Source organism: Benincasa hispida, unplaced genomic scaffold, assembly GCF_027475165.1.
Source record: "Benincasa hispida cultivar pf3 unplaced genomic scaffold, pf3_genome.v1.1 HicScf183, whole genome shotgun sequence".
Lineage (NCBI taxonomy): Eukaryota > Viridiplantae > Streptophyta > Magnoliopsida > Cucurbitales > Cucurbitaceae > Benincasa > Benincasa hispida.
Window position 1 is genome coordinate 9845 of NW_028326220.1, and position 14664 is coordinate 24508.

At 35.9% G+C, this 14664-nt stretch overlaps 1 protein-coding gene across 4 annotated transcripts; it reads right to left on the reverse strand.

The window, feature by feature from the left end:
- Window positions 1-2201: 2201 nt before the first annotated feature.
- LOC120087700 (uncharacterized) lies at window positions 2202-14360 on the reverse strand. 4 transcript variants are annotated; one of them, XM_090309505.1, is made up of 3 exons: window positions 13853-14360; window positions 11482-11731; window positions 2202-2449 (listed from the first exon to the last, which is right to left on the reverse strand). In XM_090309505.1, exons 1-2 carry the CDS (start codon window positions 14315-14317, stop codon window positions 11483-11485), a joined length of 714 nt encoding a protein of 237 aa, XP_090165631.1. In that variant the 5' UTR covers window positions 14318-14360; the 3' UTR covers window positions 2202-2449; window position 11482. The 4 variants fall into 4 exon arrangements, with proteins under 4 accessions (XP_090165631.1, XP_090165632.1, XP_038900495.1 ...); XM_090309506.1 differs by lacking the exon at window positions 2202-2449 and adding an exon at window positions 10862-11081; XM_039044567.2 differs by lacking the exon at window positions 2202-2449 and adding an exon at window positions 10862-11276.
- Window positions 14361-14664: the final 304 nt, after the last annotated feature.

A 14664-nucleotide genomic window follows, 5' to 3' on the forward strand; every position in this document is an offset into this window, starting at 1 on the left:
AAACATTTCATTTCAAAAACTTCCTTAAAACAATTTAGGCTGAAAAAAAAATTCTTAAAATAAAGAAAGAAAGAGAAAGAAGTGATAAAAGTATCTCTTTTAATTTGAAAATTTATCCTTTTTTTTTTTTTTTTTTTTTTTGCTTCGGGGATGGAAGACTAAATTTGAAGGATTTGAATTTGAAATAAAATTTGGAACATGACCAAATTTTAACTTTAGATGTTATTTACAATTTAATCTCAAAGTTGAACAATTTAAATTTAAGATAAAATTTGGAATATGCCCAAATTTTAATTTGAAAGAAGTTTTAGATCTCACCCGTAATTTGATTTAGATCTAGTGATAAGAACCTAAATTTAGATGAAATTGAAATAAAATTTGGAATATGCCTAAACTTGAATTTGAGATTTTATTTTCGATTTAATTTGACTTGAGGATACAAGCTTGGACGGTTTGGATTTGAAATAAAATTAGGTACATATAGAGATGTCCATGGGCCGAGACGGTTTTTCTTCTTTTTTTTCGTTTTTTCACCATTTTTCCTTTTTTTTTAAAAAAAAATCTTCTTTTTTTGTATTTTTTATTTATTTTCTTTCTTTTTTTTCCTCACCTTTTTTCCTTTTTTTTCTTTTTCCTTTATTTTCTCACATTTATTTATTTAAGAATAACATTTTTGTATACCACTTGTGGATATATCCTTGAATGTTATAAATGTTTGCCCCTTACATTGAGATCGACACAAAAGTTGCTCACAATTGATTTAACTCTAGATACAGCCCCTACGGGTGATTATATGGCCAACTCCACCAACAACGATCTAACTCTTAGTAGACACAACCCCACCCTATGTGGGTGACTGTGTAACCTTCAGGAGTGGTCGCCAGCTCCTCCAACAACGATTTGACTCATGTTAGACACAACTCCTATGTGGGTGACTGTGTAGCCTACAGGGGTGGTCGCCAACTCCGTTGTGTTTATTATATGTTTATTCACTTAAGCAATTTATTAATTCATTCCTTTTTTTTTTTAACACGACAAGTGACCCTTTTTTTTTTCTTTTTATTTATTATTATTATTATTATTATTATTATTATTATTATTATTATTATTATTTTATTATTATTTTTTTTTTTTTGCAGAAAAGAATAGAACTGACGATTTGGGGATTCGCTTTTAGCGTTCCTCCTGTAAGCATGATCTTAATCTGCGACTTGAGGATTTCAACGGTTTTAACTTGAGTCCTTGACTTGAACGTTCTGTCGGTTTCAAGCTCATGCTTTACCGGCTTTGATCTCAGCGTTCTGTTGGCTTTGATCTTAGTGCACGACCTGAGGATTCGTTGGATTTGGCTTGAGTCCTCTACTTGAGCGTTTCGTCGATTTCAAGCTTAGTACTCTATCGACTTTGATCTTAGCATTCCATTGGCTTCGATCTTAGTGCACGACCTGAAGATTCCGTTGGATTTGGCTGGAGTTCTTGACTTGAGCGTTTCGTTGGTTTCAAGCTCAATGCTCTATCGGTTTTGATCTCATCGTTCCGTTGGCTTCGATCTTAATGTGCGACTTAAGGATTCTATTGGATTTGGCTTCAATCTTTGACTCAAGTGTACTGTCGATTTCAAGCTCAGAGTTCTACCGGCTTTGATCTCAGCATTCCCCTGGTTTCGATCTTAGTGCGAGACCTTAAGGTTTTGTTGGATTTTGGCTTCAGTCTTCGACTCGAGCGAATGAAGTGAAGTGAGCCACACCAGACTTTGAGGTTGGAATGCCACTTCATATGAGCGAAACCCTAATATTGAAGATAAAGCAATGCCCTAAACTTGAAAATGAAAGAGCAACAATGAAGTCTATGCGCTTAAATTTGATGAAGCATAGACAAATCCTTCAAACTTGAATTTGATGAAGCATCAACGAAGCATTTGATCCTGAATTTTAAGAAGCATTGGCAAAACCTCTGATCTTGATTTTGAAGAACATTTATAGTTGAAGATGAAGAATCGACCTTTATTCGAATGATGCCTCGAACTTGAAGCCAGCAACACCCAACACTGCTTCTTTATTTAAGCGAGCGGAAAGAAGATTGAATTTGTCACACCCCGCCCCAGACCACCTTCTTAGCCTAGAGAAAGGCGTGACTACAGCAGTTACCAACCCTTGGGCTGACACTTACTGCCTAATAACTCTTGCGGAATAACTCTGATACCAATTATAATTCATATGCAACGGGACGTCTTTAGGCCCACAATTTATTAACTTAGAAACATAATATGTTTAGAGTCATTACAACACTAGATTTACAAGTCCCAAAACCCACAAACCTTAGTCCCTATATGAACAATAGTAACATGTGTACAATATTAACAGTAACCACCTAGCAAACGGTTACAAATCTTTTGGTCCTTTAGTGGCAGAGCAGACGCAGAGCTATCTTTAGAGGATTTGACCGCTACCTGTGGGGGAGAAAACAAAACATTTGAAAACGGGGTGAGCTTACGCCCAGTGAGTTACCGAGAAAACATAGTAAATTCTCATGCATGATTTCAGTAATGAGTTTTTAACTGAAACATAAACTTTTACAGTACTTGTACTGCAATATAAATATTTTCCAAGCATAAAACATATAAAGTTGTTTTAATCATAAAACAGTAAAATCATTTCTCAATCCAATGTACCCTACTGTGGGTAAAACAATCCTAACACCAACTACTAGTCCAGAGAGAACCCTTTTGTTCAATCTCTGACTCTATTCACCTGTGGCCACACTAAGTACCCTCACACATTAGGTACTTCTGCTCAGATATCTTCTCAATGTCCTTCAGTATCGAGCTACTAGGATACCTTCTCAAACGTCCTTCAGTACCAATAGATACCTTCTCAAATGTCCTTCAGTATCTAGTTGGGTGGATACCTTCTCAAATGTCCTTCGGTATCACATTTTAGTAAAACTAGTCATAAACGACTTTTCTCTTTAAAGCATGTAAAGTATAACACATATAAAACATGACTTTAAACATGTTAACGCATGCTGGATCAAATCAACACGTATAAATAGTTTTTCAACAATTTCTCACACATGCATGCGTTCAAAACATAATTCACAACTTGCTTGGAAATCACTTCATAAAACTAGTAGGCATGAGAATATTCTTGAAAACATGCTTTCTATAACACTTGTAATCAAAAAGTTTAAGCAAAATGTTCTAGTCAAAACATTTTAGACACTCACCTTGATTTCTTAGGAGCTTTTCACTCTAATGGCTCCTCGGGCTCCTTTTCACCCCTAGAATCCAGATTCAACTTACAGCTTAGATTACTCATAGTTCTGAACCTTATGACAGAAAACTTACCCTAAAATTTCAGCTCAGAAATCCTCGTGGTTTGGCCGGAATCATAGAATCTTCAAGAATGGCCCAAACTGATCCGACAGGCTGACCTTTCTGCCTTCTTTTCAATCTCCAGCCAGGTTCCTTTGAGTTTTTCCCTCCGGCAGACCCACTCTGAAAACTAAACTTCTAGAGCTTTCAGATGGCTTTAGAATCACTCCAAACGCACGAGTAGATTGGGAGATCTCCTCGTCTAAAGTTGATGTGTTCTCCTCAACCCTCACTGCTCTCCCTCTCTTTTACGAAATTGCTGATTTTGTGATTTGAAAATGAAGTTCCAAAGGCTCTATTTATAGGCGTCCAAACTTCCCTTGGTGTTGACACCACCTACTTGGCTGCATGGCCAAGTGTTTACTTCTCCCCTCATCAACGCAAGCTTGCATCATCTTGGCCCAAGGTGTTTTCTCCATATGCGTCCACCACAATTCCTTAGCCCTTAAGAATTTCTCCCAAGATGACACATGGTTTGGCTGACGTTACCCTTGTGATCTCATCCTTATGCGTCCAACTTAGGGATTTCAACGCATAATCCACAATAACACAGCCAAATTCAACGCATAGATGCTTACCCGGCCGGTCGATGCATAAGCGAGGCCCTTCGACGTTTGTGTGGGCGAGGGATTCGAAAATAGCATCGGACGAGGCGTTGTTGCACGCACAGGCTGCTCTCGCTCTCTCCCACTTTCTTACTGGTCTCGCTCTCTCCACTCTCACTCTCTCCCACTTTCTCGCTCAAAATCTCGCTCTCTCCAACTTTCTCACTCAAAATCTCGCTCTCTCCAACAATCTCGCTCTCTCCAATCTTGCTCTCTCCCATTTTCTCTCCAATCTCGCTAATCTTGTTGTTAGCTACTGTGAACCTTGTTTGTCTCCGTGCAACTTCTACACGTTTGCCCACCACTTTGTGCCACTTTTACACGAATTTTTTAGATTTTCCTCAAATAATTTTCCATATTTTTCTCAGTTCTTCAATCCTTTCCTCAGCCATAACGCATTTCACATAAATTTCATACTTAGCCAATTTTTTCCAAATTTTCCAAACTCAATTTCCATATTTTTCTTTTCAAATCCCCATTCCTTCTTCACCATTCCACACTAACTTTCTCATCAACTACTTATTATACAAATTTCATTACAATTTTACCAACTAAAGCTCAACTTAAATTATTCAAGGAAAATCTACTTAACACTTAGAATTTTCCTTCCCTTTAACATAGGATTTAATTTTCACTTAGTTAATTCCTTTTAACACTTGCTTAAGTAAGGAAAATAGAAATCCGGGTTTCACAGAATTTTCTAGCAAAGACCTTATTGTGCGCATCCAACCTGTGTAGTATCAAGCAGACTACATGCATTTTCATTCTTTTGTGTCACATCTTTACTAAGGATGAACATCTTTAATTTATTGTGTTCCCCCCAGTAGGGATGAACAACTTCAATTTATTATATTGCCTTCAGTAGTGATGAACATCTTCAATTTAGAGTTTCACTCCTTAGTGCGAATGAACAACATTAATTTTGTAGTACCACATGTAAGGCGATTATGTCACTCCTTTTTTTGTGAAAGTGTTTGATAAACTGAAGTTAAATTTGTTTAAGTTGCCTACATATCCTTGAAGAAAAGGATCGAGTCATAACGTAGTTCAAATGTTTTTTTTTTTTTTTTACTGAACTTAAAGTTCTCGTTAAGTTTCCTTGTACCCTTTATAATGAACAAGGATCAAGTTATAATGTAGTTCACTATTTTTTTGGTTTTTGGGGTCGTTCATCTTTTAAGCTCATGTGGGACAAGAGCAACATGCAGTTTAGACTCTTGCAATGAGGAGCTTCTTCATTTAAACTTTAGAAGCTCTTATTTCATCCTGACTTTGATCATCCTCTTCATTTGTAGGATTCGTCAGTATGATGAGTTTTGGTTTCACCATCAAGAAATCTTCTATATTTATATCAACAGACAACTTCCTCTTCATGCATGAAGAGACACGACCGTGAATCTTTTTGTCATTGTTTTTTTTCATAAAATTATTTTGTCGTCAAGATTTTCATCCTTCCTTTATGTTGATTGCTTGTTATCTTGAGATGATCAAAAGCAGATGTTGAAGGTTTGATATGATCGAAGACAGAAGCTCTTTGCTTGGTTTCTTTTGAATCATCAACTTCTTCAATGGTTTTATGATTATTGTTAACTTCCACCATGCTGACAGCATGACATGCAATAACTTATAATACCTCCTCTAGATGATTATCGAGGAAGTTTCTTGGGAAGAATTCTGCCAAAGTCACTAGTCGTTGAAGTTGAGGGAAGTCTTCGTCTTCTTCCTTACCAAGCTTAGGCTTCCACGCACTCTTTTTTCTTTCTTTTTCTGAGTTTTGCCTCATTTTCTATAATTTTGACGGAAGCGCAACTTCTTTTGGAAGAAACTTGACTTTCCTTTATCTTGTCGAATCACAAGGATCCACCTTTCGTTGTCATCTTCAATAGGATCATCTTTGCTTTGGGTATCTGTTGTTAAAATCTCTTGTTGGAACCGAACGACTATAGGCTCGAAAGTCCCAAACTGGATGAAGCTTTCTCTTTGATCAAAAGATGCAAACGGTATTGGAACACTTGAAGTCGCCGCTATTGTAGCATAATTTGTTTGATCTATTTCATCAAGGTCCAGCTCAATCTTCTTTTCACGAGCCAATATTAGAATTAGCTCCTTTAGCATAAAGCACTTTTCTACTAGGTGGCTAATGACCCGGTGATATTGGCAGTAGTTAGGATCTCCTTCTTTTTCTAACTGCTCTAGTCGCTTGCATTCTGGCAGCTGAATGAGTTATTCTCTAATAATTGCTCCAACATGTCTGCAACATCATAGTCAGGGAATGGATGAACTTTTTTCTGCCTTTCTTTAATAGTCGTGCGACACTTTTCACCCTCATTGTATTTTTCGTCTTTTTTTTCCTTTAGAGGAAAATTTGATTGGGGTTGCATGAATGACCATAGATTCTCTTATGGCACTGTTCACGATCTTTTCAGTGCCCTTGGTTTTATTCTTATATTTTCTCCCTTCAGGGACTAATAGATCTTTAATTCCTCTGTTAACGATGCTCAGTTCCAACTCCATGTCATGAGCGCGTGTCGCCAACTCCTCAAATGTATGAAGTTTTATTCCTCGTAGGATGTAGAAAAGCTCCCAATGCATGTCTTAGGCACACATCTCCACTGTGGATAATTCAGTGAGCCTATCTTTGTAATCCAAACTTAGAGCTCTCCATCTGTTAACGTATCGATGACCAGCTTTTCCTTACACTACTTGGTGCTTGTCATCTTCATCATTCTGACGATACGTCTAGTGCTATAAAAGTTGTTAAGAACTCTTTTTCTAACTGCTCCCAACTGTTAATCACTTCTGGCTCTAAATCAGTCTACTAATCGAAAGCATTTTCTTTTAAGGTAAGAACAAACTGCTTGAATAGCAGGTCTCCTCTGGTCCCTGCATTTTCACACGTTTCAATGAAGTGAGCAACATGTTGTTTTGGATTCCCCCTTCTATCAAACTGCTGGAACTTTGGAGATTGGTACCCAGTTGGCATTCTCAGATTGTCGATCATCTTGGTATACGGCTTGGAGTATATAAAATAAGTTTGCAACGGTTCTCCATATTGAGCCCTTATGGAGTTTGTAATCATATCTTGCAATTGTTGAACTGACAGAAAGGCAATAGAGGTAGATTGTTGCAGCTGAATTTCCTATAGGACAAGCTTTCCTTTTTCATTGGCTTTGATAGCTGAAGTTTGACTCATCTCAGCAGTTTCTCGAGCCTATATTTGATCTCTTAAGGCAGTGATTTCATGGTCTAGCTCCTTAACAACTTTCAATAAGAGATTTATCTTCCTCTCCATCTCTGCCATGGCCGACTCAGCCGTTACGTCAGCCATCATACAAACACTATATCAAAGTGTGATTTTTTCTCTGGTCGATCAGAAGCAGGAGTAGAATTTTCGAACAAGGGATTTTCTCTGTGACGATCCCACCTTTAGGAAATTCCATCAATTGGTCCATATTTTTTCCACGATGACAGAGTCTTGTTCTTGATCATGCGGGATCTTCTTTGAGTGACTCGGGGTGACATGTCCTGTATAGGAGTTGCTTGCAGTAGTTGCCTTGGATGCAGTTTTCTTCGATACCATTTGTTCATTGTTGATTTGGATGACAAGAGAGATGAGCAGTAGAGATGTCCCACTAGGCGTGCCAATTTGTTCATGCGAGGTTTCTAAAGAAACTTCATTTCGTGGAGTTGAACTTGTTATTTGTATTAATTTTAGTATAGCATGTACAATCTCTAATACATAATTTTTTTATGCTTTCAAAATAAACTTTAATCTTTGATTGATCTTCTTGGATGATTGGCCTTTGGGCTTGTTGATCTTCTTAAGTAGTCAATCGTTGGGCTTGATGATCTTCTTGGATGATCGACCTTTGGGCTTGTTGATCTTCTTGGATGATTGACTTTTGGGTTTAATGATATTCTTGGATGATTGACCTTCTTCAAGGATCAATGTTCGTACGAGACTTTTAGAGAAATGTATTTCGTGGAGTTAAACTTATGTTAATGTAGATTTTATGTGCATATGGTTCGATCTCTAGTACTTGATCCTTTGATTCTCTCTCTGTTAAATGTTTATGGGAGTCTTCTGATTGTAGAGAATTCCCTCTAATGTAGAATTGTCGACCCTTGCCAATAAAGAGAACTCCTCTATTTATAGAGTTCTTTGGTGGCATTTGTGGGTTTGGGCTTGGTTTGTCCATGGACCTGGCCTTTAAGTCCAACTAATTGGATTTGGGCCTTATTTGATATTTTGGTCAAATTAAACGTATTTTTTTTGGCTCAATTGAACTTTAGCTCAAACTTTAATATTTAATTGGATCAAAATAATTAAGTTGATCCAACGGTCAAGAAAAAAACACATGTCATCATCGGGATTCGCCAATTTATGTCTTCAATTTCAATTTGGGACACATGTCATCCTTTAATTGGACTAATTGGATGATTTGGCAATTTTGTCATTAATTGGAGGAATGACGTGGTAATTTCTAATTGGTCCAAAATTTCTCTTTCAACAAGGGGTAATAAGAGAAATATTAAAATATGTGAGGGCAAAAAGGGAAGGGGAAAAATCTCCCCTTTTGGCCCATTTTAATATATATATATATATATTTTTATTTATTTATTATATACCACTTTTTATTTGTATTTTATAATTAAAATAATTACTGTCAACCATATATTTCCCTTCTTTGTCATATCGTAGTTGTTTTTACTTTTTTTAAGAATGGTATTCAAATTCAAATTACTATTTATTTTATAAAAAAATGTTAAATGAATATATATTAGTTTATTCAAAAAAAAAATAACATTTAAAAATAATTTTAAAATATTAATTCATGAAAAAAGTCAAATTAATAAAAAATGTTATATAAGTTCAAATTATATTAAATTAATTATAAATAAATGAATGATCATAAGGGCATTCTTGGAATATTATGTAAATTTAAGACATTTCTAGATAAAAATCCTAAGAAATAAACACAATTATCAAGTATGTCAAATAACTTTAAAAATATTCTTACAAAACAAACATGTTTATCTAAAGATGTTAGATATATGTGATTCCGACATTTAAAGATTTGTCACCTACATTTCCCAAAAAAAAAAAAAAAAAAAAAGGCCTCTAAAGGGATGTTTGAGCTTTGACATGGGTTGAGTTGAGTTAGGTTTTTATTCAACTCAGTGTTTATCCCACCAACTTCAATTAAATAATTCAACTCTACCAACTTCAATTAAATAATTCAACTCTACCAACTTCAATAGGGTTCACTCTTGAAGTTTGCAATTTATCAAGAAACTCCATCTTCTTCTCTTTCTCTCTCCTCCCTCTAATGTCTCCAATGACTCCAATCACCGGCCACCATCGACAATCAACTCCAACAATAATCATCTCAGCGACATGCTCCAATACCCACCTCCAACGCCCCAATTCTAGCAACAATTACTGTCAACAACTATTGTCGCCTCACACCGTCGACATGCTTTGACGACCACCTCCAACAGTCTAACTCCGACGACCAACTTCAACAGTCTAACTCCGACAACTACCTCTGACGAAGACTGCCTTCGACAGCCAACTTCGACGACCACCTTTGTTAACCAACTATGACTTCCAACTCTATCGCTCATCTCTAATAACTAACTCTAACAACCTACTCAAATCATATACTTTAAAAAAAATTTTAAAAAAAAAAAAAAAAAAAAAAGACTTGGCAATGAAAGTGTTTTTTAATTCAAAATTGAAATTATTAATTTATAGTGTTTAATAATCGCCATATATAATAATTTAACATTAGTAGAAACACTTTAGGTATACAATCAAACTAAACAAACTTGTGTATGTGGGGAAAAAAAATATTGAGAAAATGTAACCAAGCACATTTGTATTTTTATTTTAAACGGTTTTTATAAAAATTGTTTAAATGTAAACACTTCTTGAAAAATATTTCACTATTTGTCTGAAAGCTCAACCACGAATGGATACCACCATAACTGCATCTTCTGAAACTCTCCACTTCTTTGTTCAACACTTGAGGATTCTACAAGCATGGCTAAGTCAAGGTTTATCACCGCTCTAATACCATTTGGTAGGAACAATAGACTTTTAGATATCTCCTGATGGTATAATATTATCCACTTCGGACATAAACTCCATGGATATCTTTTAGTTTCACCTAAATGGCCTCATACTATGATAATTGTCCTCCCTTATATAACAATGATCATCATTTTATCTAGCCAATCCAACTTTGATTGCAATCCCAAAACCTACATGCACACTAAACTTAACCTACAATTCTACATAAGATTCCATAGGCTCTAAATCTCTTGAGGCCTACATTTTTTTTTTTTTTTTTTTTTGTGCATATTACACTTCTATTCCATTCATGTGAAAGTATATTGTAACTTCATTGCATGTATTGAAACAAGAGTATTTTATCTACTTCAAGTATAATGGTTACATGCAAAAAATTGTAAAATATATGTAGAGGTTTTAAGTCGACATTTCAATTGAGTGCTTAAATTTTGAGAAAAATCATGTGCAATTAAAGGGTAAACAAAAAGTTAAGCAAACAAAAAATAACCACAAAAAAATTATACTTTTTTAAAATTATAAAAACTACACCAAATACCTTTAACCTAATAATTCAACTTTGCATTCCAAACACATACTTCCCAACTCTAAACTCTACATTCTAAACACAGACATTAATTTCAAACTTTAGCTCAACATCCAAAAAGTCATTTACCGAATCACCGATGGTGATTCTTATTCTTGAAAAGAAAAAAGAGAAAAAAAAAATCCCCATACCTCATTTTTACCCTATAGTAAGAAAAATAATTTAATGAAGAAAAGTAGATCCACCAAAATTTGACACATCAATGAGAACAAACCGGTTTCTTCTATTTATATTCCTAATGACTAAGTACATAAAAACTATATGCCAACAAAAGAGACAAAATAACCATACACCATTCTTTCGTTCAATAATTTCTCTCTGTAACACTATGGTATTTGGAAACCAAAAAACTAAAACGACTTGTAATCTCTTTCTGTAGCTCAATCAGTGTCAGTGTTATCACCTGGTTTTGCATTCTTTTGCCTGCTTGATTGTAACAAAATTAGGTTTACAGAAAAACTAAACTGTTCTTTTTTCTTGTAAACTCTACAAGCACAACCGTTCAATATTTCTACTGATATCTAGCCCCTTACTCTCTGAAATGCCAAAATTTCTTCCTGTACCACTATGTTTTCCTACGTTTTAACAACATATTCTCCTCTCCGAGTATCTTCTTCCCTGCTTAAATTTAAGAAATAAATTTTGGAACGAAGATTTCAGTTGTTTTGACTACGTATTTGGATGAATTAATCAATTTTGATGTCTCATGCGGTATGAGAATCATAATGCTTTTAAAGATATATTACAGTATAAAGATACAAGACACAACTATCTTACAGATATAATGCATACAGGTTCGTTTAATGGGGAGAGTGACACATACATCAACTTTCTTTGAATTTTCTTGATTCCTGTCTCTGTCTTTCATCCGAGACTGAGTTCTCAGTTGAAGCGTCCAACCCCAGGCACCTGAGAAAAGCTGATTTAGCAAGCCTGAAATAACTACAAGGGTGAAGATCTAACTTGGTTTCTTGAGAGCCTTCCCCTCCTACTACAGTGCCTTCTCCCACTTGTGTGATTCTTCTGCTCGTACTACTTGTTATCTCCCCCCTGATGCTTTGCTCATTCGTGACCTGCATATTATTTTGTTACAATTTCAGACATTATGAATCTAGAAATTCAGTGCACTTGAATGGTAAATCCTTGGTTCCAATACATACAACAAATGTAGAATATATAGAATTGATGATATGATATGCAAGAAGCCAACTTGAGTTCAATTCAACCCTTGTCTTATTGTACTGAATTGGAAATTTAGGATCTTTCGTGGACAATATTTTAAATGCACAATACACAACCAACGAAGACAAACTTCTTGCTTATTAGTAGTAGGCTAAAGATATATATAAAACTACTCTCAAGTGAAATTAGGCTCATTATGTAAATCAATTTAGCGATTTATTAATAGCAAAGAAATATCTGACCCGCACTAGAACGACGGATAATTTAACAAAAGTATAATAGAGGATCCACTCATTCAGTTTCACCATCTAATAGTTGAAAGGCTGATACTTATTGGGCATCAACACATTCTTACCTGGATAGTAAATACTCCGTTGGTAAATAAAAAAACAAACTCTTGTTACAAAAATGTTGGCTTACGAGGGGGTGATCTAAGGGGGGTCAGGAACAGGAAGAATCTAGTAGAGAGAGATTCAATCCTCACGAAATGCTAACACCATTCCTCTGAAAGCATTTATAAAACACTCTATTCGTATTTGTGATCTTCATTGAGATAAGGATCCCATCCACGGTATTGAAGTCATCCATTACCATCTTTCAGGGGGGCTGGCTAGTTAGTTACAAGGGATGGGAATGCACGAGGGGGTGATCTACCGTAATACTCACCAAAGGCTAACACCATTGCTCTGAATTATAGCTTTCGAGCATTAATAAGATCACCTTATTCATAATTATTTTCTTCTTTGAGATCAGAATTGCATCCGTGACATAGAAGCCATCAATCCATTACCATTGCATAGAAGGAGATGGAGTAAAGAGTCGTGTCTACTTGGTTGGAGAGATCCATAAAGCGTTTGGTTCAGAATGAAGTGAAGTTAACAAATGTATGGATTCCAAGCCCTTTGGAGGAAGGTCTGGCAGATTGCTGATGTCAATTTTGTCATTTGCACCATCTATTTATTACTCACTCTATGGCCGGCGTCTTCATTCAGTAAAATCACAAGGCCGCTTACATGGGTTTTCCTTCTCCATCATCTCAGATACAATTTTTCTGAGCCATTTCTAGATATTCCTAGTAGAACTTTGGTGTAATGCCACTTTCCACAATTTCACCAGGAATCCCTTTCTTCATTGTCTATGGAAGACATCCCCCCTATACTGTGCTATGGACAAGTTCCAATTGTAAATTCTGTTATTGACCAATAGCTGCAAGATTCTGATGCAATGCAATTTTGGGTGAGCTTCAGCAACATCCAGCTCGAGCACATAGCACGATCAAAGTTATTAAAGAAATTCAGTTCCAAAATTTTTAGCTACCTGTTGGCAACATGGTCTGTATCTCAACCTCCATGCCTAGTGTTCACTTGCAGCGTGCCTCAATGAGAAACTCACCTGACACAATTTCTGACCTAATTTTTCATATTGCATCCTTTCGAATAGGTAGAAGAAGCAAGTAAGAGCTTCCAGCAGAAATCTCCACCCACCCAATTGTGCAAATATTACAGTTTCGCAGGGCCTTAGAGCAGGTTTTTCGTTCTTTGTCCTACTACCCAAGAAGTTTGGCTTTACGTTGGAGAATGTAGTTGAATCAAAGTAAATTTTGGGCACTAGACAGATGGCAAAGCTCGCACGGGTAACCAACTCTTTATAAAATTGAAAAACCTCCCTAATTTCCAAGCATCACAGGAGACCTCTTGACACTATCAACACGAATTTTCCTATGTAATCTAAACGAAATATTCAATGCCATATATTCTCGCCCATTAGCCAGCAAAAAGCTGATAAATCTAGGTGGAAACAACCATGCAATTGATGCCGTAGCTATGGCGGAATCTAGAAATCCAAAATTGGAAAGTAGAGTGAAAAAAACACCAACAGATTTGACTGAATTCTGCATAAGAGAACTCCTAGACCCTAATTCTCGACATAATCGAAAAATTTCTTACACCAGCTACACATAACAAAGATTCTTACACTGGTCGTTAAAAAAGACAAGCCGAGAAACGGCATACCTGCGCATTCCGCGGTGGATTAGGGTCAATTCCGATGTTGTGGTTAGGATGAATGTTCTTCCCGTTGTGAGAAAGGAAGCGAGTAGTGGAAGAGGAGGCAATGGCGGCAGTGGAGTTGATATCAGTAGTATTGGTTTTGGAGAAATCAATAGCGAAGATGGTAAGACAACAAAGGATGAAGATGAGGAGAATAACAAGAAGCTGAATCCAGATTAACCATGAAAATCCTGGTTCAATTATGAGTTCATCTTCAAAATTGAACATATTGGGGGAAAGTAGAATTTCATAGAGAGATTGAATTTGGGAATAAAATTGGTTGGTGATTGTTGGGAAAAGAAGAAAGTGGAAGGAAGGTATGAGTAAAGGAAGAGAAAAGGCAACAAAAATGTAGAATTGAGGAGCTTCAAACTCAACAGCTTCCCTGTTACAGCCCTTGAAGGGGTGCGGAAGCTGGACCCATCGCATTCACCCCTTCACGTTTACACCATTTTTTTTCCTCTTCTTTTTTCCCCCTTCTTCTTCTTTTAAGACTTTAGTGATGTAATTGTTTTTTTTTTTTTTTTTCGAGGCTATTCTTAATGTAGTTTTGCCACGTTTACTCATTCTTAAAGAAAATTAGTATAATGGTAATAGAATCTCACTGGTAGATCAATCGTAATAGACTATGATTACAAATCTAATTAGATTGTTTTTTATCATGTTTACTTAGAATTATGAATTTACATTTATGTCGTTACATCAAACAACAACAGTAATGAAAAAACAAATTTGGAATTTTTATGTTGTAACAGTGACAGTAACAATATTGACAT